The 22,153-nt window shown below is 38.0% G+C and overlaps 2 protein-coding genes and 1 long non-coding RNA gene across 13 annotated transcripts in view; 1 reads left to right on the top strand and 2 right to left on the bottom strand.

Annotated features, from left to right (window-relative positions):
- Positions 1-4,251: 4,251 nt before the first annotated feature.
- On the bottom strand, positions 4,252-11,908 carry LOC123608628. The gene is made up of 3 exons (XR_006717346.1): positions 11,050-11,908; positions 8,804-8,950; positions 4,252-4,559 (listed from the first exon to the last, which is right to left on the bottom strand). It is a non-coding gene; the product is annotated as an uncharacterized LOC123608628 (long non-coding RNA).
- A 750-nt stretch (positions 11,909-12,658) lies between these two features.
- Positions 12,659-15,461, bottom strand: LOC123609914 (serine/arginine repetitive matrix protein 1-like). The gene is made up of 4 exons (XM_045500921.1): positions 15,409-15,461; positions 15,193-15,344; positions 14,587-15,151; positions 12,659-13,403 (listed from the first exon to the last, which is right to left on the bottom strand). Exons 1-4 carry the CDS (start codon positions 15,459-15,461, stop codon positions 13,337-13,339), a joined length of 837 nt encoding a protein of 278 aa, XP_045356877.1. The 3' UTR covers positions 12,659-13,336.
- Positions 14,819-22,153, top strand: part of SENP6 (SUMO specific peptidase 6) — a 115,572-nt gene continuing 108,237 nt past the window's right edge. For 4 of the 11 annotated variants that reach the window (XM_045498805.1, XM_045498810.1, XM_045498807.1 and 1 more), the window contains exon 1: positions 14,836-15,546. In XM_045498805.1, the coding sequence (XP_045354761.1) occupies positions 15,495-15,546 (52 nt within the window). In that variant the 5' untranslated portion in view covers positions 14,836-15,494. Of the gene's footprint in view, positions 15,547-22,153 lie in introns of all 11 variants that reach the window. The other 7 variants (XM_045498812.1, XM_045498806.1, XM_045498813.1 and 4 more) reach the window with 3 other exon arrangements.

Consider the following 22,153-nt stretch of genomic DNA (forward strand, 5'->3'; position numbering starts at 1 on the left):
GTTCATCAATTCAGATGAAAAAACTACTTATTAAATATCTTCTATGTTCAAGACACTACACTATGGGATACATAAAGAAATCTTTAAAAATATTTCATGTCCTTGAGGAATGTACTATTTGATTTAAAATTGCAGCAATTTGGTGTCAGTTGAGTATATCTCCTTTGCTTTTATTAAACCTTCAGAATAAAAGCTGGATTTTATTTTTTAAAGTTTATTTATTTGTTTTAAGAGAGAGAGGGATAGAGAGCAGGTGGGGTAGGAGCAGAGAGAAAGACAGAGAGAGAGAGAGAGAGAGAGAATTCCAAGCAGGCTCCATATTGTCAGTGCAAAGCCTGATGCGGGGCTTGAACTCACCAACCTGATCATGACCTGAGCCAAGATTACGAGTCAGATGCTTAACCAAATGAGCCATCCAGGTGCCCCTAAAAACTGGATTTTAAAACAGAATAGAATGTCTTTGCTTTAGTGTCTACTGTGTCAATAGTTGAGATTGTGACAATCAAAAAATATTAAAGATAACTATTCTTGGAGATATTGTTCTACATATGGTAAAACTGACATATGAGTTTTTTATTAAAATAGAGGTACATTAAAGAATTTTAATATAGACACAAATCTTTGGAATACAGTAAAAGCAGTACTAAGGGAAACTTATAGCTATATAGGCTTATTTTAAAAAATAAGAAAAATCTTAAATAAACAATCTAACTTTACACCTAAAGGAACTAGAAGAAGAACAAACAAAGCCCAAAGTTGGTAGAAGGAGGGAAATAATAAAGACCAAACCAGAAATAAATGAAATAGAGAGTAAAAAACAATAGAAGAGATCAATGAAGGGCACCTGGCTGGCTCAATTGGTAGGGCATGTGCTTCTTGATCTCAGAGCCATGAGTTCAAGTCCCACATTGGGCATGGAGCCTACTTTAAAAAATGAAATAAAATAAATATGAATGAAATCAAGAGCTGGTTCTTTGAAAAGATAAACAAAATTGGTAAACTTTTAGCCAGACTCATCAAGAAAAAAAGAGGGAACATAAAAAAAAAAGCAGAAGTGAACAAAAAGAAGTAACAACTGACCACAGAAATACAAAGGTTAGACTACCATGAAATGAATAAATTCCTAGAGATATACAATCTTCCAAGACTGAATCAGGAAAATAGAAAATATCTGAACTGACCAATTACTAGTAATAAAATTTAATCAGGTACCAAGAAACTCCCAACAAACAAAAGTCGAGGACCAGATGTATTCAGATGAATTCTACCAAATATTTAAAGAAAAGTTAATGCCTATTCTCCTCAAACTATTCCAAAAAACACACACACACAAAAACCACAAACAACAAAGACAAAAACAAAGAGGGAAAGCTTCTAAACACAGTCTACAAGGCCAGCATTACCCCGATACCAAAACCAGACAAAAGCACTACAAAAAAGAAAACTATAGGCCAATATCTCTGGTGAACATAGATGCAAAAATCTGCAACAAAATATTAGCAAATCTCATTCAATAATACATTCATTACAAGGATTATTCACCGTGATTAAGTGGAATTTTATGCAAGAACAGTTCAATATTCACAAATCAATCAATGTGATACATCACATCAACAAAATGAAGGATAAAAATATATGATTATCTCAATAGATGCAGAATAAGCATTTAACAAAATTCCACACCCATTTATGATAAAAAACGCTCAACAAAATGAATGTAGAGGATAAAAAATCTCAACATAATAAGGGGCATATATGACAAACTGATAGCTAACACCATACTCACTGGTGAAAAACTGAGAGCTTTTCCTCTAAGATCAGAAATAAGACAAAGATGTCCATTCTTACCACTAATATTCAACATAGTACCAGAAATCCTGGCCACAGCAATCAGACAACAAAAAGAAACGAAAGGCATCCAAATTGGTAAGGAAGAAGTTAAACTGTCACTATTTGAAGATCACATGATACTATATATAGAAAACCCTAAAGATTCCATGAAAAAACTCTAAGAACAAACAAATTCAGTAAAGTTGCAGAGTACAAAATTAATACACAGAAATTGATTGTGTTTTGATACACTAATAATGAAGTAGCAGAAAGAGAAATTAAGAAAACAATTCTATTTACAATGGCACCAAAAAGAATAAAAGAGAGGAATAAACTTAACCAAGGAGATGAAAGACCTGTATTCTGAAAAGTATAAAATACTGCTGAAAGAAACTGAAGACTACACAAGCTATACTTTACATAAATGTTGAATTGTTGTGTTGTACACCTGAAATTCCTATAATATTGCATGTCAACTACACTTCAATTATAAAAATCCATATAAGTGAAATCATATGGTCTTTGTCTTTCTCTATTTCTAGGCATTATTAGCATAATGCACTCTAGGTCTATTCATGTTGCAAATGGCAAGATCTCATTTTTTTTATGGCTGAGTAATATTTCATTATATATAACATATACCTAATATATATATATGTAATACATATTACACATATATATATGTATCACATTCTGTATCCATTCTTCTATCAATGGACACTTATGTTGCTTCCATGTCTTGACTATTATAAATAGTACTGCAATGAACATGGGGTGAAGATATCTTTTCGAGTTAGTGTTTTTTCATATTCTTTGGATAAATATCCAGAATGGAATTGCTGGATCATGTATTTCTATTATTGATTTTTTGAGGAACCTCCATACTATTTTCCACAGTGGTCATGACATTTTACATTCCCACCAACAATGCACAAGTGTTCCTTTGCTTCCACATCCTTGACAACACTTTTTATTTGTTGTCTTTTTGGTGATAGCCTTTCTAATAAGGTTGAGGTGACATCTCATTATGCTATTGATTTGCATTCTCCTATTGATTAGTGATGTTGAGCGTATTTTCATGTGTCTGTTAGCCATCTGTATGTTTTTTTGTTTGTGTGTGTGTGTGTGTGCGCGTGTGTGCATGTGTGTGTGCGTGTGTGTGTGTTTTGAGAAATGTTTATTCAGGTCCTCTGCCCATTTTTTAAAAAATGTTTTAATGTTTATTTATTTCTGAGACAGAGAGAGACAGAGCATGAGTGGGGGAGGGGCAGAGAGAGAGAGGGAGACACAGAATCAGAAGCAGGCTCCAGGCTCTGAGCTGTTAGCACAGAGCCTGACACGGAGCTCAAATTCACAAACCGTGAGATCATGACCTGAGCCGAAGTCAGTCGCTCAACTGACTGAGCCACCCAGGCGCCCTCTATGCACGTTTTTTAATTGGATTGTTTGGGTTGTTTTTATTGAGCTGTGTGAGTTCTTTATATATTTTGGATAGATAACCCTTATCAGTTATATCTTTTGCAAATATCTTCTTCCATTCAGCAAATTGCCTTTTTGTTTTGTTGACGGTTTTCTTCACTGTGCCAAAGCTTTTCAGTTTGATGTGGTCCCATTTTCTTATTTTTGCATTTGTTGCTCTTGCCTAGGAGGCAGATCCAAAAATATATATTGTTAAGGCCACTACCCAAGTGCTTATTGCCTGTTTTCTTCAATTTTTTATGGTTTCTGGTCTGATATTTAAATCTTTAATGTATTTTAAGTTTATTTTTGTATATGGTATAAAAAAGTAGTCCAGTTTCATTATTTTGCACGTAGATGTTCAGTTTTCTCAGCACCATTTATTGAAGAGACTGTCTTTACCCCATTACATATTCTTGCTTTGTTTGTTGTAGATTAAATGACTATATAAGTGTCATTTTTTGGGACTATTATATTCCATTGATCTTTGTGTCTATTTTTGCGCCAATACCATATTATCTTGATTACTACCACTTTATAGTATATCTTAAAATCTGGGATTGTGATACCTCCAGCTTTGTTTTTCTTTCTCAAGACTCTTTGGCTATCTGCGGTCTTTTGTGGTACCCTACAACTTTGGGGATTATTATTTGCTCTAGTTCTGTGAAAAATGTTGTTGACATTTTATGATGGATTATATTAAATCTGTAGATTGCTTTGGTAGCATGGACATTTTAAAACATTAATTCTTCCAATCCATGAGCAAGGTATATCTTTCTACTTATTTGTGTCACCTTCAATTTCTTTTACCAATGTCTTACAGTTTTCAGAGTATAGGTTTTACACCTCTGTGATTAAATTTATTCTTCAGTGCTTTATTCTTTTTGGAAATGTCTCAATTTCTATTTCTGATACTTTATTATTAGTACATAGAAATGCAACCATTTCTATATATTAATTTTGTACCTTGCAACTTAACTCAATTCATTTATTAGTTCTTAAGCTTTTTTGTGGAGTCCTTAGGGTGTTCCATATATAGTATCATGTCATCTACAAATAGTGACAGTTTAACTTCGTCCTTACCAATTTGGATGCCTTTCATTTCTTTTTGTTGTCTGATTTCTGTGGCGAAGGCTTCCAGTACTATGTTGAATAAAAGTGCATATTAGTAGTGAGAATGCATGTACTCTCCAGTACTCTTTGCTCACAGTTATGTCCCAGGTCTGCCACTGGGGAGAAGCCAAGTCCATGTTCAAGGGCTGATCCTATTACTACAAGAGAAAAAAAAATTTTGCATCACAGTGCACTATTCCATACTAAAATTTCAGTCCAGTAGGTTTGGCTATACAAACCACCAAACCTATAAATACATCCAGACTCAAAAAGATAAAAAGTACATAAATTATAAAATACTTTAGCAAATATTTATTGAATATCTACTAAATGTTCAACACCATGCCAGATGCTGGAAAATGACAAATTTATTTTTGTATCTAACTTCTACATTTGGTTTGATTTCTCTGCCAGAGGTATACATATATACCCATTTTGAGGAAAGGTAGATTCCTATAATGTTTTATTTAAATGGGTCAACTATCTCAACAACATTAGAGAATTTATTTAATCAAGTAGGCCAGGATTGTTTTTCTCCCATTATGGTATTGCAGAAGAGTTTACATTATCACAGCAATTAAAAAAAAAAAAGTCTTAGGAATGTTAGCCCGCATATTCTTAGTTGATTTACAAGACCCTCATATTCCAGATAGTTTCTAAATCCATACTAAATGCTGCCTAACCTATATACATGACTTAAAGCAAATAGATCAGGTACTTAAAATTGTTTTCAAGTAGGCTAATTTAGTCATCACAGTAGGTAATAAGGAAATTGCATCAACTTCCTATTCCTCTATTCTTTCATGCCTGGCCCCAGGATAGACTCTCACCCAGTCCAAATTGTCTCCCCTCCAGGTTAGATATGACTGGTTACTGACATGGTGTTAATGGCTCCCTAGGACCATGGCTTGTTGGAAGTCATGCACAAAGTCCCCTCTGGGAAAAGGGACTGGAGGAGTAAGGTAGGGTCTCAGCACTAGTGTTTGCAGCTTTAGTTCTGATTTTACATAATGCTCCCTAGCCTATTCCTGTCTATCAGAAATGGGACTTGACCTACAGTGTCCAGTTTATTACACAAGAGGCAAGGGCCTTTGCACAGTGAAGACCCATTCATAGAACCAAATACCTAAATGGTTTATCTTGCTTAGGATTACAAAGTAAAGTAATATGTAGAAAATAAAATACTTTCATGGGCATAAAATGCTGACAATACAAAATGTTTTCTAATTTACTATATATTCTGATTTAAAACATTACTAAAGTATGACTTTTTCCCAAGAGGAAATAATCATGAACATTTTTTAAGTAATTCCTCATTAAAGGCCTGATATCTCTGGGGCACCTAGGTGGCTCAGTCGGTTAAGCCCAACTCTTGATTTTGGCTCAGGTCATGCTCTCATGGTTCATGAGATCGAGCCCTGCTTGGGATTCTCTCTCCCTCTCTCGCTCTGCTGCTCCCCCTCTCTCAAAATAAATAAACTTTAAAGTCCTGACATCTCCTTCCATCTCCCCAAATGAGATGATTTCATAAGAACCTAAATCTGCGGGGCACCTGGGTGGTTCAGTTGGTTGGGCATCCGACTTTGGCTCAGGTCATGGTCTCATGGTTTGTGAGTTCAGGCTCCATGTCGGGTTCTGTACTGACAGAGCCTGCTTTGAATTCTGTGTGTGTCTCTCTCTCTGCCTCTCCCCACTCATGCTCTGTATCTCTCTCCTTCAGATATAAATGAACCTTAAAAACATTAAAAAAAAAAAAAGAACCTAAATCTCCAATTTATCACATTATGGATATTTGCTGGCATGTATTCTTAATAATATTATACTGTTTGCTCTTCTAATACATTCGAACCAAGGTTGTAGTACATGCCTGTATTATAGGTTTAATGTAGTCACCATGTAAACTATACTTTTAATAAACCAAGCTTTGTAATATTATGTTTTCATGTGTATATAACATAATATTAAGACAAATCTAAATTTTTCATAATTATTTTCTAGGTAAAGATATCATATGACTTAATTCAGGATAGCTTTTGATTTTTAGGTAGAGCCATAAGAAAGTACCAACATCTAACCAATTATTTTTAAGTTTTTAAATTTATTTTGAAAGAGAGAGAAACAGAATGCACAAGTGGAGGAGAAGCAGAGAGAGAAGGAGAGACAGAGACAGAGAGAGAATTCCAAGCAGGCTCTGCACAGTCAGTGCACAGCCTCATGTGGGGTTCAAATTCACAAACCATGAGATCATGACCTGAGCCAGACGCTTAACCGACTGAGCCACCCGGTGCCCCAACATCTGACCATTTTTTACTTAAAAAAATCCAGGGGCGCCTGGGTGGCGCAGTCGGTTAAGCGTCCGACTTCGGCCAGGTCACGATCTCGCGGTCCGTGAGTTTGAGCCCCGCGTCAGGCTCTGGGCTGATGGCTCAGAGCCTGGAGCCTGTTTCCCATTCTGTGTCTCCCTCTCTCTCTGCCCCTCCCCCGTTCATGCTCTGTCTCTCTCTGTCCCAAAAATAAATAAACGTTGAAAAAAAAAAAATCCAGCAACTTCATTTGATTCCACCTAATTCCATGGTGGTTTCAAGACTAATGTATACAAACCAAATACTAGAAATAGAAAATAAAGGAATCAACTGTAATAATCTGGAACTGTCATAATTGATACATAAAATAGTCTTCCCACCTCCAAGATTATTGAATTTGTATTGTTTTCATACCTAAAATTTTAAACACTTTAAGGATGGGGAAAGGCCTGACAGATGAGGATAAATATACAAACTGGGAAAGTCCACAATGACCATATTTTTGTTTCAAGAAACAACATTTTAAAAAATGGTTAGATAATACTGTTGAACTTTTTTTTAATGTCTATTCATTTTTGAGAGAGAGAGAGGGAGAGAGTAAGTGGGGGAAGAGCAGAGAGAGAAGGAGACAGAGGATCTGTGCTGTCAGATGGGGGACTTGAAATCAAGAACTGTGAGATCATGACCTGAGCTGAAGTCGAACTCTTAGCCAACTGAGTCACCCAGGTGCCCCAATACTGTTAAAGTTTGAAGGTTCAAGAAATATCTAAAAAACATGGCTTTATTTATTAGCTTAAAATTATTTGAAAATACTGAAAAATGCTAAAAAAGTAAGTTACCTATAATCCAAAACCTATAAAATTCCATAACAAAGAAGACAAAGTCCTCTACATCAATCCTCTAACCCCTTTCCTCTGAAATACCCTATGCTACACAGATTATTATATATATTCATAAATTTATTTTTATGAAAAGGAAATTGAACTATAATTTGCTTTTTCTTTTTAATTAATAATAGCTACTTTCCTGATCAGTACAAACAGATCTATTTCATGGGTTTAAATAGCTGCAAAGCATTTCATTAAATGAATGCTCCATGATGTATATGATCATTTCTTTATCCTTGTAATATATCTTTCAGTACTTATTATGCCTGTGTGATTGGTAAAAATCACTGTGCCCCTTTACACTAGGGTGGTGGACAAAGGTTTGGTAAACTTTGAGGTCATCAAAGCATTTTCTTAAAAAATATAACTTAGAAAATAGCCTACATCTGTTTTAGACTGTGTTCTTGATGAATAAAAGAATCAGAGAAAGAAAAGCAGTAGGAAACACACACACACACACACACACACACACACACACAGATGTATAGACTGAGAAAGAGAAAGTGATTAGGTCATGTGTTTATAATGAGAGAATATTAAGAAAATGAATGAGGAAGCTACTTATAAAATGATATTTTTAACTTCATAAGGTGAAGGTGTTTAAATTTCACACTCTGAGTGCAAGTTAACCCTTACTTTTTTGGTGCTTTAAGGATTTAAGTTTGTTGACTTGTTCAGCAGTTTAAATTGCAAAGTGAAGTTAATGAAAAATGAAAAATCCCCAACAACCTTAGTTGGAAGTTAGCATTACAGCACAGCACTTTCAGAAAGTTATGTTGCAAGCCATTACTATATTCCTTTTGCTGTTACTAACTGGAGATAAGAACTGAGGAATAGGGGCACCTGGGTGGCTCAGTCAGTTGAGCGTCTGACTTCAGCTCAGGTCATGACCTCAGGGTCCGAGAGTTTGAGCCCCGTGTCGGGCTCTGTGCTGACAGCTCAGAGCCTGGAGCCCACTTCGGATTCTGTGTCTCCCTCTCTCTCTCTGCCCCTCTGCCACTCGTGCTCTGTCTCTCTCAAAAACTAAATAAACATAAAAAAAAATTTTTTTTAAAGAACTGAGGAATAAAGAGCCGGAAAGAAGGCTATCAGCAAACTTTAATAAACAGGGCAAATACAACAGTGAAGGTCTAGATAAATACACTTCTCTACCATTTTTATGCATTATTTCATGTTTAAGATTTTGCCTCTAGGCCAATGATTATATTTTACCTTTGAGATCACTGCCATATGATAATGAAAATAGGGGAGCATGAACGTTGGAGTCTAAATAGATGTGGGCTCAAGTTCCAGCTTTAGACTTTCCTAGCTGAGTCATCTTGGGAAAGTTTTCAAACTTTTGGGTCTCAGTTTCCACTTCTAAAACAAAAATAGATGTTTTTGTTACTATGTGTCAAGAAATGCTGGTTAGGAGATGTAGATAATATACCTAGCAAATCATATTGAGAGCACTGCCTTTGTGTAAACGAAACATTTAGATACATACATTACTCCAAGCACTGGTTCCTGAAGTGTGGTTGTCAGATCAGCACACCCTCATTACCTTTGAGCTTATTAGAAATGCAAATTCATGGCCCCCACAGTGACCTACTGAATTAGATGGTTTGAGATGGGGCCCAGGAAACTGTTTTACAAGCTGTCCAGTTGATTTTTATGCATGTTAAAGTGTAAGCACCACTGCCTCAGAGTTCAGCTAGATATGATTTTCATGTGATAATTTCCAGTAATGAACATGAAAGGATCCAGCAGTCATCTACACAGCTGACATCCATTAGGCACAGGAAGCACAGTGCCTGTGGCCTATGACACTTTCAAAGCCTTGTGAAAAATGTTTTAATGTTCTTTTAAAATGAGAAGAAAGAATTAACATCATGATAACAAATATATAATAATCCAGCCTAGATTATCTCTTTAGACCAAAGCAGTTTGGGGGAAAAAAACTAACCTTAAATATTTTAATTGAAAATATAGTTTTGGGGTGCCTAAGTGGCTCAGTTGGTGGAGACTCTGACTCTTGATTTCTGCTCAGGTTATGATCTCATAATTCATGGGATCAACACCCACATTGGGCTCTGTGCTATTAGCACAGGGCCTGCTTGGGACTCTCTCTCTCCCCCTATTTCTCTCAGCCCCTCCCCCCTCAAATAAATAAACTTAAAATTTTTTAAAAACATAGCTTCATATATAGTACTATAAACCTAGCTTAAAATTTTTTTAACATGATTCTTGTGGAAGGGACCCACAAAAGCAAAAGTGCCAAGGGTCTAGGAAAGTCACTTGAAAACTTCACTGTCCATTTATAAATGTTGACGCTAAAGATGTCTGGTAGGAACCATTACAAGAAATTTGTGTTATTCTAAGGATATATTTATTGACATTTAAAAAAAAATATTAGTTTCAGCTTCACTTAATCAAGCCATGAAGCATGGTAGGATTATACAAGAGCAAAAATAAGACAATCAACAAGTTGAAAGTGAAGTGGAATATTATATTGTAGAAATTATGTTAAAAACAGAAACTTGCATCCTTATAATAGAAAATTATACATGACTTTCATTTCATTATATTCATTTTATCTGACACAAATGCACTTAGACCTTCAAAAACTATCAACCCGACATAATTTTCAGAACCTGCTATTGTCTTCTGAAACTTATATTTAGTCAAGGACTAACTATATGCTGTGCTTTTTTTAATGTTTATTTATTTTTGAAAGAGAGAGAGTGTGTGAGCAAATGAGGGGCAGAGAGAGAAGGTGACAGAGGATCCGAAGGAGCTCTGCACTGACAGCAAAGAGCCTGACTTGGGCTCCAACTCATGAACTGTAAGATCATGACTTGAGCCAAAGTTGGAGGCTTAACCAACTGAGCTACTCAGGCACCCCTATGCTGTACTTTTAAGTATAGTGTTTAAAAGAACAAGATTGATAATTGCGTTTTCAAAGAAATGTATGTATTTAAACTGGATTATTTTATTAATAATTATTAAGCTCTACCAGCATAAAATATGAATCAGTTTATTCAAATACAGTTGACCCTTGAACAAGTCAGGGGTCCTTGGTCCCAAGGCACCAATCCCTCATGCAATAGGAAATCTGCATATAACTTTTAATTCCCCTAAAACTTATCTGTTGACCAAAGTCTTGCTGACAACATTGTCAATTAACACATATTTTGTATATGTATTACATACAATATTCTTACAATAAAATAAGCCAGAGACAAGGAAATGCTATTTATAAATCATAAAGAAGAGAAAATACATTTACAGTTCTATGTATTGAAAAAATTCCATGCATAAGTGGAAGCATGCAATTCAAATCCATGTTGGTCAAGGGTCAACTATAGTTTTATACGAAGAATTTTAAATCTGGCTAAAATGGAGGATACAACTGTGATACAAAAGAAGATTTTGTAGCCAAATACAGAGAGGAAGCTTTGTTATTATGTATCTATTACCAACACAAGTCCTCCTTCAGTCAGTTCCTGGCCTCCTGGAAACAGCTCAAGTTGCTTCAGCATTGTAATCTTCAAACCCAGGCCCCAGGTTCACATCTGGATTGCTGATCCTTTTTAGGGCATTTATCATAGCTTTTTACTACAATGTTACTTTGGGCAAAGACATTTTCTGGACTTCTGAGAAGACTGAATTAGATGGTAACTAAGGAATCCAGGTTCTAGAATTCTACAATTCTGAATTTTCCTTGACAAAGATTATTTTAAATATGTTGTTTTATTCAGCAGATATGTATTAACCTACTGGTGCAAGTCCCTATTTAGACAAAAAATGCATTGCAGATGGAGGATAAAACGTGTCCAAAGTCTTTAAAGTAGAAAAGAAGATGAAGCATTTGTGGAACTGAAAGAAGAACAAAATGGCTGGAACTTAACCGAGAAGGTGAAAATGCTGTTAAAGATGAGGCTGGTGAAGTAGGTAGGGAGGGCCCAGTAGATTGATTAAGGATTTAGGAGTTTATCCTAAGGGCAACAGGAAACCTTTGAATGGTTTTAGTGGGAAGGTGCTTTGATCTGATTTTTTTATTTTTTAAGATCATTATAGCTTTTGTGTGAGAAATGGATTAGAGGGTGGGCAGAGAGACCATGGAATGGCCTGTTTGAAGCTGTTATTACAGTAGTATGGCTGAGCCACCCTGGCTAAGACTAGGATGGGCTCATTGGAATTGGAAAAAATGTGAATAGATTCAAGATATATTCAAGGACATGGGGTGCCTGGCTGGCTCAGTCGGTTAAGTGTCCAGCTCTTGGTTTCGGCTCAGGTCATGATCTCATGGTTTCGTGGGTTCAAGCCGCACGTCAGGCTTCGTACTGGCAGTGCTGAGCCTGCTTGGGATTCTCTCTCCCTCTCTCTGTCCCTCCCCCCACTTGCACTGTCTCTCTCAAAATAAACAAATAAACTTAAAAAAACAAGCTAAAGATATATTCAAGGATGTAGATTTAATTTAAAAAAGCAAGTAAAAGATGATTCCTAGATTTCTAGTTTGTGAAACTGGATGGATGCCAATACTATGTACTGAGTAAAGAATCTCGGCAGAAGAGTAGCTTTGGAGAGGGTCTCATGCTCTTGGATCCTCCAAAAGATCCTGTCATCAGTCTCCACCCTGTTTTCCTCTGAATTCTGTTTGCATAGGATGATTGTGTTGCCTTGCAGATATGGGTCCTTTGGTCAATACCACTGACCATTGTGGTTGGAGATGGGATGTTTGCATTGTTGAGTATGGAAGACCAGGTTTAGAATTTAAACTTGGTACTGGATGACCAGACTAAGTAAGTAAAATGCTATTAGAAAAGAGAGGGCTTTAGAATTAGAATTAAAATTTTGGGTGGCAGATCTCTGCTTTGTTTTTCCTTTTTTCCCAAAAAATTTTTAATGGAATAATTAGAAAACTAAAGTAGCTTTTTTTTATCTACTGTAATTACACATCCATTCAAGCTTTAGTCTAACTTTTCTATTTATCTTTTATGCCAGAATTAAATTGTGTTAAATATGACAGGTTAGCTTACATCTTAATAGAATTTGCTAAATTTAAGCAATAAAGACATGCTAAACTTGTAATAAAAATTGATTGTATAACTCAGAGAATTGGTTTTGTAATTCTAACATTTTGTATTTCTACCATTCAAAAGCATTCTTAGTAACACCCCTGGGTATCATTCAAAATGTACGTATAAAAAAAAGGCTACATTTGTAAATATATTAAACATATACATATATATATATATATGCATATATACTAAATATAGCTATATTTCAGGGACATATCCTCAATCTGACTTTTTCTAGGCCGGAATACCTTAAGAGTCACATGATACTATCAGTTTTTAATTGATAATGTTCACAAGGAGGAGTAGTGATTTCTGAAATATCTTTAATCTTATACTTTAACATGGAAACTGATCATTTCACTTGTAATTGCAGACTCATGGAATTAAACTGAAAGGAAATTTAGAGATTGTTTAATCTAGTGGTTTTCATAATGTGGTCCCCTAATCAGCAGCATGTTGTAACACCTTGGGAACTTACTAAAAATGCAAATTTTCAGGTGCACTCCAGACCCGCTGAATCAGAAACTCTAGGGGTGGGGTAGAGCAACCTGTTTTAACAAGCCTTTCCAGGTGATTTTGATGCCACATTTTTAAAGTTGGAATTATGTGTTCCCATAGACATTAGCTGAAATTCGTAACACAAAACAATGGACTTTGTCTTAAAGATCCTACCTCAGGCTGCTCAAAAGACGTCTTTTATGTAACTCCACCTTGTTTCCCATTCCATGTATATTAGTTTTCTGCGGCTGCTGCAACAAAGGACCACTAATTTAGCAACTTAGCAAAAATGTATTATCTTACAGTTCTGTAAGGTCAGTGGTCCGGACGTTCTGTCTCACTGAGTTAAAATCAAGGTGTTGGCTTTGCTTTCTGGAAGCTCTAACAGAATCCATTTCCTTGCCTTTTCTGAAAGCTGGCTTCCAGAGGCCACCCACATTCCTTGACTTCCCACACCTTTTTCCATTTTCAAAGCCAGTATGCATCTATTTTTAAATGAGAGATTATTTTTTAAAACTGTATTTTGGAGTCTGTACAAATGAGTCCAGTCACCCACATCTGCCTGTTATTTACACACCTCAGTATTATACTGTCACTGGCACAGACTATGTCATAGAGCATGACAACTGGATCATTCAACATCCTCAAGCAACAAATTATAATAAATTATATTCATTATGTTACTTATACTAAATCAGGAAAGGTTATTCATGTTAGGATAAGGTTTTAAAAGAAGTTTTAAAGGGAAAGATTTTCTGCCTATGCCTTGGCTAACAGGACAAACTAATTAGAGCAGTTCATTCCTCAAATACTGCACTTTAATCATACCTTTTCTGCATCAATTTAGTGGCTGTTGGATTTTCAATGATACATAGCAGAAATTTTCGTTTTTTAAAGAGGCATAATGAGGGATTTAAGAAAAATGTTCGCTTAGAGGACTACACACCTAAAAGAATTGAGTTTTGGTGGTGGAGCCAGGCATCACTTCCCTTTCCTGTATTCCAGATTTTCGTTAATGAATGCCTTACTTTTATAATTGTAAAAAGCCAAAGAAAAAAGGAAAAGAAAAAATAAACATGATATAATAACCTGCAATTAATTATAAGACCTGATTTGTAAGGCAGGGTATGGGTTTTGAAGTCTCAGGCACGTATGACAGGATTTTTTTTTTTTTTTTTTTGTACACTGTCATCCAAAATGTACTGTAGACTCTTCCTTGATAAATTATTTTGAAAGCTTCTTTTAAAAATGAAGACCACAAATCATTTTCTTAACATGTGGTTGCCCTACTTCACTCTACCTACGCTCTTCAGTTGACTATGGTTTAAATTCTAAGGCCTGGTCAAAGAAAGCAACTTCTAACATTTTCTTAGGCAACTGTGGTGCCACAGAACCCAAGCTCATCACCAGCCTGGCTTAGAAGCGCTCACACACCAGGTCTGCCATGGGGCCCTCGGCGGTCGAGACTTTTTTTGGACGAAACGCGTCCAGGCCGAGTCGGCGCCGCGCAGGGCCCGCTCCACCGAGAGCCACGGCGTCTGGAGCCTCAAGTCGGTGTTCCGTGCGGCGCCGCAGACCGTTCTGCCCGCGAGCCGAGCCCGGGCTCCTGAGGGGGAGCGGCGCTGGGGGCGGCGGCGCGCGGTGGGGGCGGGAGCCGGGCGGCAGCTCCAGCGCCCGTGGGGGAGGAGCGGCAGCGGCGGCGGCTGGAGCTGCTGTGGCGACGGACGCGAGGCGGTGGCAGAGGAGACCCACCCCTGTCCACATGGACAGTCGCAAAGGCCTCCGCTGATGCATTCACGCCTGGGCGGGGTGGGCGGACGGCCGTAGCGGCGGCGGCGGCGGCAGAGGGAGCGAAGGGCCTGGGGGCGCCTGACGGTCGCCGAGACCTCGCCGCCCCGGCGCGGCGGCTGCGGCCATTTTACGGCCCGGGACGAAGGGAGGTGTGTTTGTGTGCTCGCCTTCAGCCTCTCTTCCTGGGTCCCGCGGCTGGGGAAAGCGTCTCAGGCGGCCTGGGTAGGCGGTGGATGGGGAGTCGTGGGCCGAGAGGAACCGGGCCCGGGAAGCGCCGTCGCCGTCGCCGCCGCTCGCGTTCCCCCGGAGGGGCCTGAGGAGAAGTCCAGGCCGCGGGCCTTGCCACCCGCCAGCCCGCGGATAGGCCCGGGAGCGCCTGGCCTGCTTTTGTGTAGGCCCATCTGGCCGTGGGAGCGCCGCCCCCCTGACGGCCGAGTTCTAGGCCCGCAACCCTGCGGCGGCTACCCTCCTGCGGCGCGGCCCCTCATCCCGGCAAGCGCGGCGGTGGTGTGGGCCATGGATTAAGAAGGAGGCGGCGTGGGAGGAGGAAGATGGCGGCTGGCAAGAGCGGCGGCAGCGCAGGGGAGATTACTTTTCTGGAAGGTACACCTATTTCTGCCCTTGCAGGGGATAGGGTGGGGGAAATACAGGGAAGTGTGGCCCTCCTGGTCTCCGGATATTCAGTTATTCGCACAGGGTGGGTTTGGGGGCGGCAGAGGTACTGGGGGGGCGGGAGCTGCCCGGGCGATGGCTGGGAGGGAATGTGCTGCGAGCGCGCTGGGTTCGAGTCCGCCGGTGCGAGGAGCTTGGCTGGGGGCGGACATGGCCGAGAGGGCGCGGGTGGATACCGCTGCGAGCTGGCGTTGGTGGGTGTCCCTTGAGAGTGCACGCGTTAAGTCTTTGACATTTTAAATTTTTTGGTGGTGGCCTAAAGATGAGAGCGGATGGCAGTCGCATCTTGTTTGGTGTTGATGGAAAGTTTCAGATTGCTAAGGTTGGGTGAAATCGGGGGCCAATCCTAAGTAGGGAGGGGAGAGGTAGTTTTACTTGGGTATGTTTCATGTACGCTCTCTGCTCTTTCTGTTTCGCAGAGCTTCGGGCTTCCTTTTGCATCCAGTATTCAGATTAAGTCTGGCCATGTCTGATGTTCTTACGAAATGTTTTGCTAAAGATATTTTATAACATAATTTATCTGAAAATATAGAACGAGATTCACAATGTCAATTTGGGGACGGTCACCAAAGCTAATAGACAAAGTTTGGGTGGTTCCATTTTTATTCACTTGTGAGGGAAAGCCAAACATTTGTTGTAGGTGGACTAAGTCTTAAGAAAAGCTGCATGTTATTGTTGGGAATGGTGGTAATGGGTAACAATATTGGTTCCTTGCCCATATAAATACGGACCCTCAAATACTGGTAAATCCGTTGTGACTGTGGACCAGGAACTTGAGTGTTTGCATTGCTCAATTTGAGTATGGGTTCAGTGTTTATCCCAAATTAAATATAAATTGTTTATAAACATGTTTAGAAAAATGAGCTTACTGTGCAGTGATTGTTAAAAAGGATTAGCTGGATACTTTCACAAAGTTGATTTTCATATACAAGATAAGCAATCTTTAAAAAAAATAATTGATTAGAAACATTTCTCAAGAAAATATATCTTAACTGTGGTGTACGTATTCTGTAAGAGGGTGTAGAGGGATAGGTATTGCCTTGTTTACGGTTTTATTAACAGCACCTGGAACAGTGCCTGGACTACAGTAGGTCCTCAATATTACTCTGAACAAATAGGGCCTAATAGAGGTGGATAGGGAAAGAGATCTTAATTTTCTTAATTCTTCCTTGAGTATAGCAAAGCAAAAAAACAAAAACAAAAGAAACACTTACATGGCTATGCAAGCCAGCCTTTATTTAAAAGCGATGGGAGTTTTGTATGGGATTCCTAGTGGGAAGATGTGGAAAGCTTCTAAGTTTTTCTGGGTTCATTTCATATTACCTCTGTTTTACCTCCATTCTTGTTTGGGCAGAATAGATATCTATTAGAGGCCGAGAGTGGTGCAACTTGTGTTACAGGTGGTGTTGTGTGCTGTTATTTTTTGTTTTGCTATTGGAACCTCCAAAGATGTCTTACCGTTACTGATGCTTACTTAGTACATTCAGTATGCAGATGATTGATTATATTTTTGTACTTAGGTAACTTTTGGACTTCTATAGGCTTCTGGTTCAGTTTAAGTTCTAACTAGATGAACATAGGAAGGATGGAAAGAGCATAAATACAGCCAACAAATATTGGGCTGATTGTGAATTTCAAGCTATCGCTCTTAGTTGGCTCTAACTTAAGGGTCTAGGAATGTACAGTTATAATAATTTTGAGTTTCACCTTGTCTTCAACATTCTCATAAGGAAAGCAAATGGTAACTTGTTTAGAATATGAGCATAAGGGAAAGCAAGGATTTCAGTTTCTCATATCTGGTTTTCATATATTGTACTGCATTAAGAAATAAGTAAAAATCCATTTAGAATAATTTAAAAAAAATTTAATGTTTGTTTATTTTTGAGCGGGAGAGAGAGGCAGAGTGCGAGCAGGGGAGGGTCAGAGAGAGAGACAGAATCCGAAGCAGGCTCCAGGCTCTGAACAGTCAGCACAGAGCTTGACTCAGGGCTTGAACCCACAACCGTGAGATCATGACCTGACCCGAAATTGGACACTTAACCGACTGAGCCACCCAGAAGCCCCTAGAATAATTTTACTCCATGTTTTCATAAAGTTCCCTTTTTTACTTTGTTCATGTCTACTCAGACCTGACGACCTACATAAAATGTCCCGCTGCCACACATACAAACCCATGGTATTCCCTTATTCTGTTTTATTTTTCATAACGCTTATCACTTGATAAATTTGTTTTTCAATCTTACTAAAATATAAGCTCCGTGAAAATAGTGACTTTGTTTTTTCACCATTGTATTTCTTACTCTTGGAACAATTTGTTGTTAATGAAATAAACAAGGTGGTAGCAGTGTGATAAAGACAGGAATATACAGAGCAATAAAGGAGTAGAAAAGCTATTTTACATAATATTAAAATCAGTAAACTCCCTCCTGAGGAGGTGACACCTGAATTAAGGTAACATGTTAACTATAGGACACTTCAGAGTATGGCAGAGAGAATGATGCCTGTGAAGTTTTGAGATGCTGTATGGTTCCATTTTTGAAACAAAAAGGAGGTCATTATGGCTGAAATGTAGCAAGCAAAGGAGAGAATGATAAGAAAGGGAGGCAGCAGATCTAATATTCAAGACGAATTTTTATTTTATTGTAAGAAGTGGGAAGTCATTGAAGAGTTTGGGGCTAAGGGTGTCATGATATGATTTATCTTTTTAAAAAATCACTTTGGGTAGAATGAATTAGAGTAGAGAAATAGTAAAAGCAGGGACATGAGTTAGAATATTGGAGTAGTCTAAAATAGAGGGGTTAGAATAGATAAAGGGTGTTAAGAGGTACAAACTTAGATTATAAAATAACCCACAGAAGTGAAAAGTAGAGCATAGGGAATATAGCCAGTATTACTGTAATGTTTTATGGTAACAGATGGTGACTACATTTGTAGTGGTGAGCATTGAGTAATGTACAGAATTGTTAAATCAATATGTTGCACACCTGAAACTAATATAACATTGTATATTAATTCTACTTCAGTAAAACCAAAAGAGGATCTTGGATTAGAATGGTAGCATTGGAGATTGGGGAAGAGTGGGTAGATTGAAGATATGTTTGGATGTAGAAGCTTACAGGGCTTCTTGGTAAATCGTATATTGAGGATCAGAGACTGGGAGGGATCATAGATGACCCCCAGGGTTTTGGTTGGAGGTTTTGGGAGTTAATTCCATTTACTGAAATGCAGGAGACTGGTAGTAGAGGAATGAGAAGTTAATAGTTCTGCTTTGGTTGAATTAAGTTTGAGATGCTTATTTGTCAATCATGTTCTAAATTATGTTTTATTTCCAAAGCGAGAATCATACCCCTAGACTAACAAGCCTGTTTTATTTCCTTATAATGAAGTAAAATGTTAATTCTATTTCCTTTTCTGACTTCATTAGAAAAAAGGAGACCTACTGGCTACTATTGTACTTAATTTTTTAGTATAGTACCACACTGAAATTACTAAGATTTAATTAGGACCCAACTTGTATTGAACTCTTTTTTCCCTCTGTTTCTTTCTCTTCTATTAACTTAAGGTTGTTTTTTACCCTTTTCTACTTGTGATAATAGCATGGCAGGATTCTCTTTTCCTTCATTCATTCACCAGGTATTTATTGGACAACTGCAGTGTTGTAGGTACTATGCTGAGAGAGGCACAGTGTTGAAGGGGAAAAAGAAGTGGTTTCTCCATGGAGTTTCCAGTTGAGTGAGGAGAGTCGATGGTCACATAATCACACTTGTAAATGTAAAGTTACAGCTGTCAGGTACAACAAAATAAATTATTCATAATAACAAGAATTTGGTTTAATTAGGACATTTTGAAGGATGAGTAGGAGAAGGAAAGGTGGGAAGGATTTCCAAGCTGAGGAAATAAAATAGAGAAAGCATGACATGTTTAGGGAACTAAAAGGATAGTGTGGTACTGGCAAGGAGAGTGGTACAAGATGAAACTGGAGTTAACATTATAGATTTGTTCCCAGAAAGGTCATTGACTACCACATGGAAAAGGATGCTTTAGAGAAGAGCAAAAGATTATCAGCAAGATCAATTTAGGGCAAAAGTGATGGTAACTAGCTTGTTCTTGTTTCTTCCTCCTCCTCCTCTTCTTCCTCCTTCTCCATCTTCTCCTCCCCCTCCCCCTCCCCCTCCATCCCTCCCTCCCTTTCTTTTTCTTCTTCTTCTTCTTCCTCTTCCTCTTCCTCCTCCTTCTTCTTCCTCTTCCTCTCCTCCTCCTCTTCCTCTTCCTCCTCCCCCTCCCCCCCTTATCTCCCCTGTGGAACCTTTAACAAATCTACTTGCTCTCTCATTTGTTCCTTTTTTTTTTATACTACACTTACTCAAATAGAGCTTTTTTCTCCCTTTTTTTTTTTTTTCCTTTTTCTTACCAACTAATTGCTTCACCATTATTTACTCCCATTTTTCCTGGCCTTACCTTTTGTGTACAAACACACATATACCTACGTAACTACTTTGTTTCCCTTTTTACTTTGGGTCCAACTCCTTTTGTGGACTTTGACCACTAGCTTGAAAAGCCTGATGCTGAATTATTGCTCTGTTGCCCTCTATACCAGCAAAATGTATTAAATCTCCAAATGAAACATGTTTTCTATTTCCCCTTAACCATACTTTTATTTTACATATAAGTGTAATTCAGAACCCAATCAGTTTGTCAGTTTTACCGAGAACTGTAAATAAATACTTCATAGGATCTCTTGAACTAAAGCACAATTTCTTCTAAATGATTGGCATTCCGTGAATATGAGCAAGGTCTTTAGTTTCCACCTGCTAAGTGGAACACACCACAAAGTTATCCATTTAGCCCTGTTTCTTTTTCTGTTGATAGGACTACTCTTAGAAACTGCATCACAGTATCATTCTTTATTTACTCCTTACTTAAGTGTGCTTATTTCCTGGTTTTATCCCAGTTGAGTTGATTTCATAAAAGGTATTTTCATTAGAAATGTAATGAGAGTGTGAACTCAGAAGCTGGATTGCCAGGGTTCAACATTTGGCTCACCACTTTTGTGTTTTCATATCTGTGAACCAAGAATGGTAACTGAAGTTACCTCATAAACTTTCCATGAACATTAAATATGTTAATATGTTTAATAGAACAATTCCGGGCATATAATCCTGAGCACTATGTGTTACTTGGTATTGCTATATTGATTTTCATAGTAGTCAGAGAAGAAGAACTTCCTTTTCTTGCTTTCCTTCTCTTTCATATTGCCTTTGTTTTTATTTGAATTCTAGTTTTTACTTTTCTTTCACTTACTACCTTTCTTTTTCTAGGTATTAGCTTGTTGTTTTGGATTTTATTTTATTTTATTATCTAGTAAGTAATCTCTACACCCATCGTGGGGCTCAAACAACTCTGCGATCAAGAGTTGCATGTGCTACCGACTGAGCCCACCTGGCGCCCGTTAGCTGATTGTTCTTGATATTATAGGTTCATTGGTGTAGTCAGAGAGGAAGGAGGAAATGGAATTATATAGTCTACATGTCTACATTTCCATAAGTTGATTGTTTCTGTTGTCATTACAAAACTATGTTGAGTATTTGAGGAAATCAAGAGTTGTAGAGGGGTTATATGATCTAGAACAACTTGGTGGGAAAATCAGAACTGGAGCTTGGCACCTGACATATATAATCTTAACTTCCTTCAGCATTTCCTTCTCTCTTCCTTCCCTCCTTTCCTTATCCCTTTGCTTCCCCACTCTTCCTCTTTCCTACTTTCCCTTTGAGAGGGGTCTAGACAAGAGAAGGAAAAATAATAGGGAATTATGGGGAATTATCAGTTATTGAAGAAGCGGCACTCTAAGAGGACAAGAACAAGAGCCACAGATCTCTTAAGGCTTAATTTCAGGAATTACCCAGTCACTTCTGCCACATCTATTGGCAAAAAAATGTCACAGAATCAACCCAGATTCAAGGGGAGGGAAGTAGACCACCATTCAGTGCCAAGAGTGGCAAAGAATTTGCAACCATCTTTATACAGCCACCTTTCTTCTCCCATTTACCTGGTATGTATATATTTTTTAATTCTTTTCACAAAGCCAAAATATTGCTTAAACTTGAAAATGACAGTTCTTACGAGATCCAAAAGTTTCTAATTTCTTGGCAGTTGGAAGCTACAGAAGATGGAACAAAGTAGGCCACACAATTTGTAATTTGTTTCACAGGTATAAAGAGCAAAATAAACAGTCATTGGTTTGACTTCTCTTTGATCAGGGACTGATTCAAGAATTTCTGAATCCAGGTAAGCGTAAGTAAGAAAAGAGGAAGAATGTTAGAAATTTTTCTTTCCTTTTTTCTTTCACTTGGTGATGTTTGGGTCATGCTGGAGTTGTTATTGTAGTCTTTTTCATTTTCATTACCTGAACTCTTAGAAAACGTGGTCACACTATTTATGGTATTAAAAATTAAACACTATCTCCGTACAAAACACAACAGTTAATATACAAAGTCAAGGACAACAGACTATTAATGATCATGATTATAACCCACTTAAC

Source organism: Leopardus geoffroyi, chromosome B2 (genome assembly GCF_018350155.1).
Source record: "Leopardus geoffroyi isolate Oge1 chromosome B2, O.geoffroyi_Oge1_pat1.0, whole genome shotgun sequence".
In the NCBI taxonomy this organism is placed as follows: Eukaryota; Metazoa; Chordata; class Mammalia; order Carnivora; family Felidae; genus Leopardus; species Leopardus geoffroyi.

Bases quoted from the DNA above. Each gene is read 5' to 3' on its own strand.
- LOC123609914 (XM_045500921.1), bottom strand. From the start codon at position 15,461: ATGGCCCACACCACCGCCGCGCTTGCCGGGATGAGGGGCCGCGCCGCA. The intron at 15,345-15,408 runs GTAGCCGCCGCA...TCCCACGGCCAG, and splicing joins AGGGGCCGCGCCGCAGGAGG to ATGGGCCTACACAAAAGCAG. The intron at 15,152-15,192 runs GCCCACGACTCC...AGGCCGCCTGAG, and splicing joins CCCGGGCCCGGTTCCTCTCG to ACGCTTTCCCCAGCCGCGGG.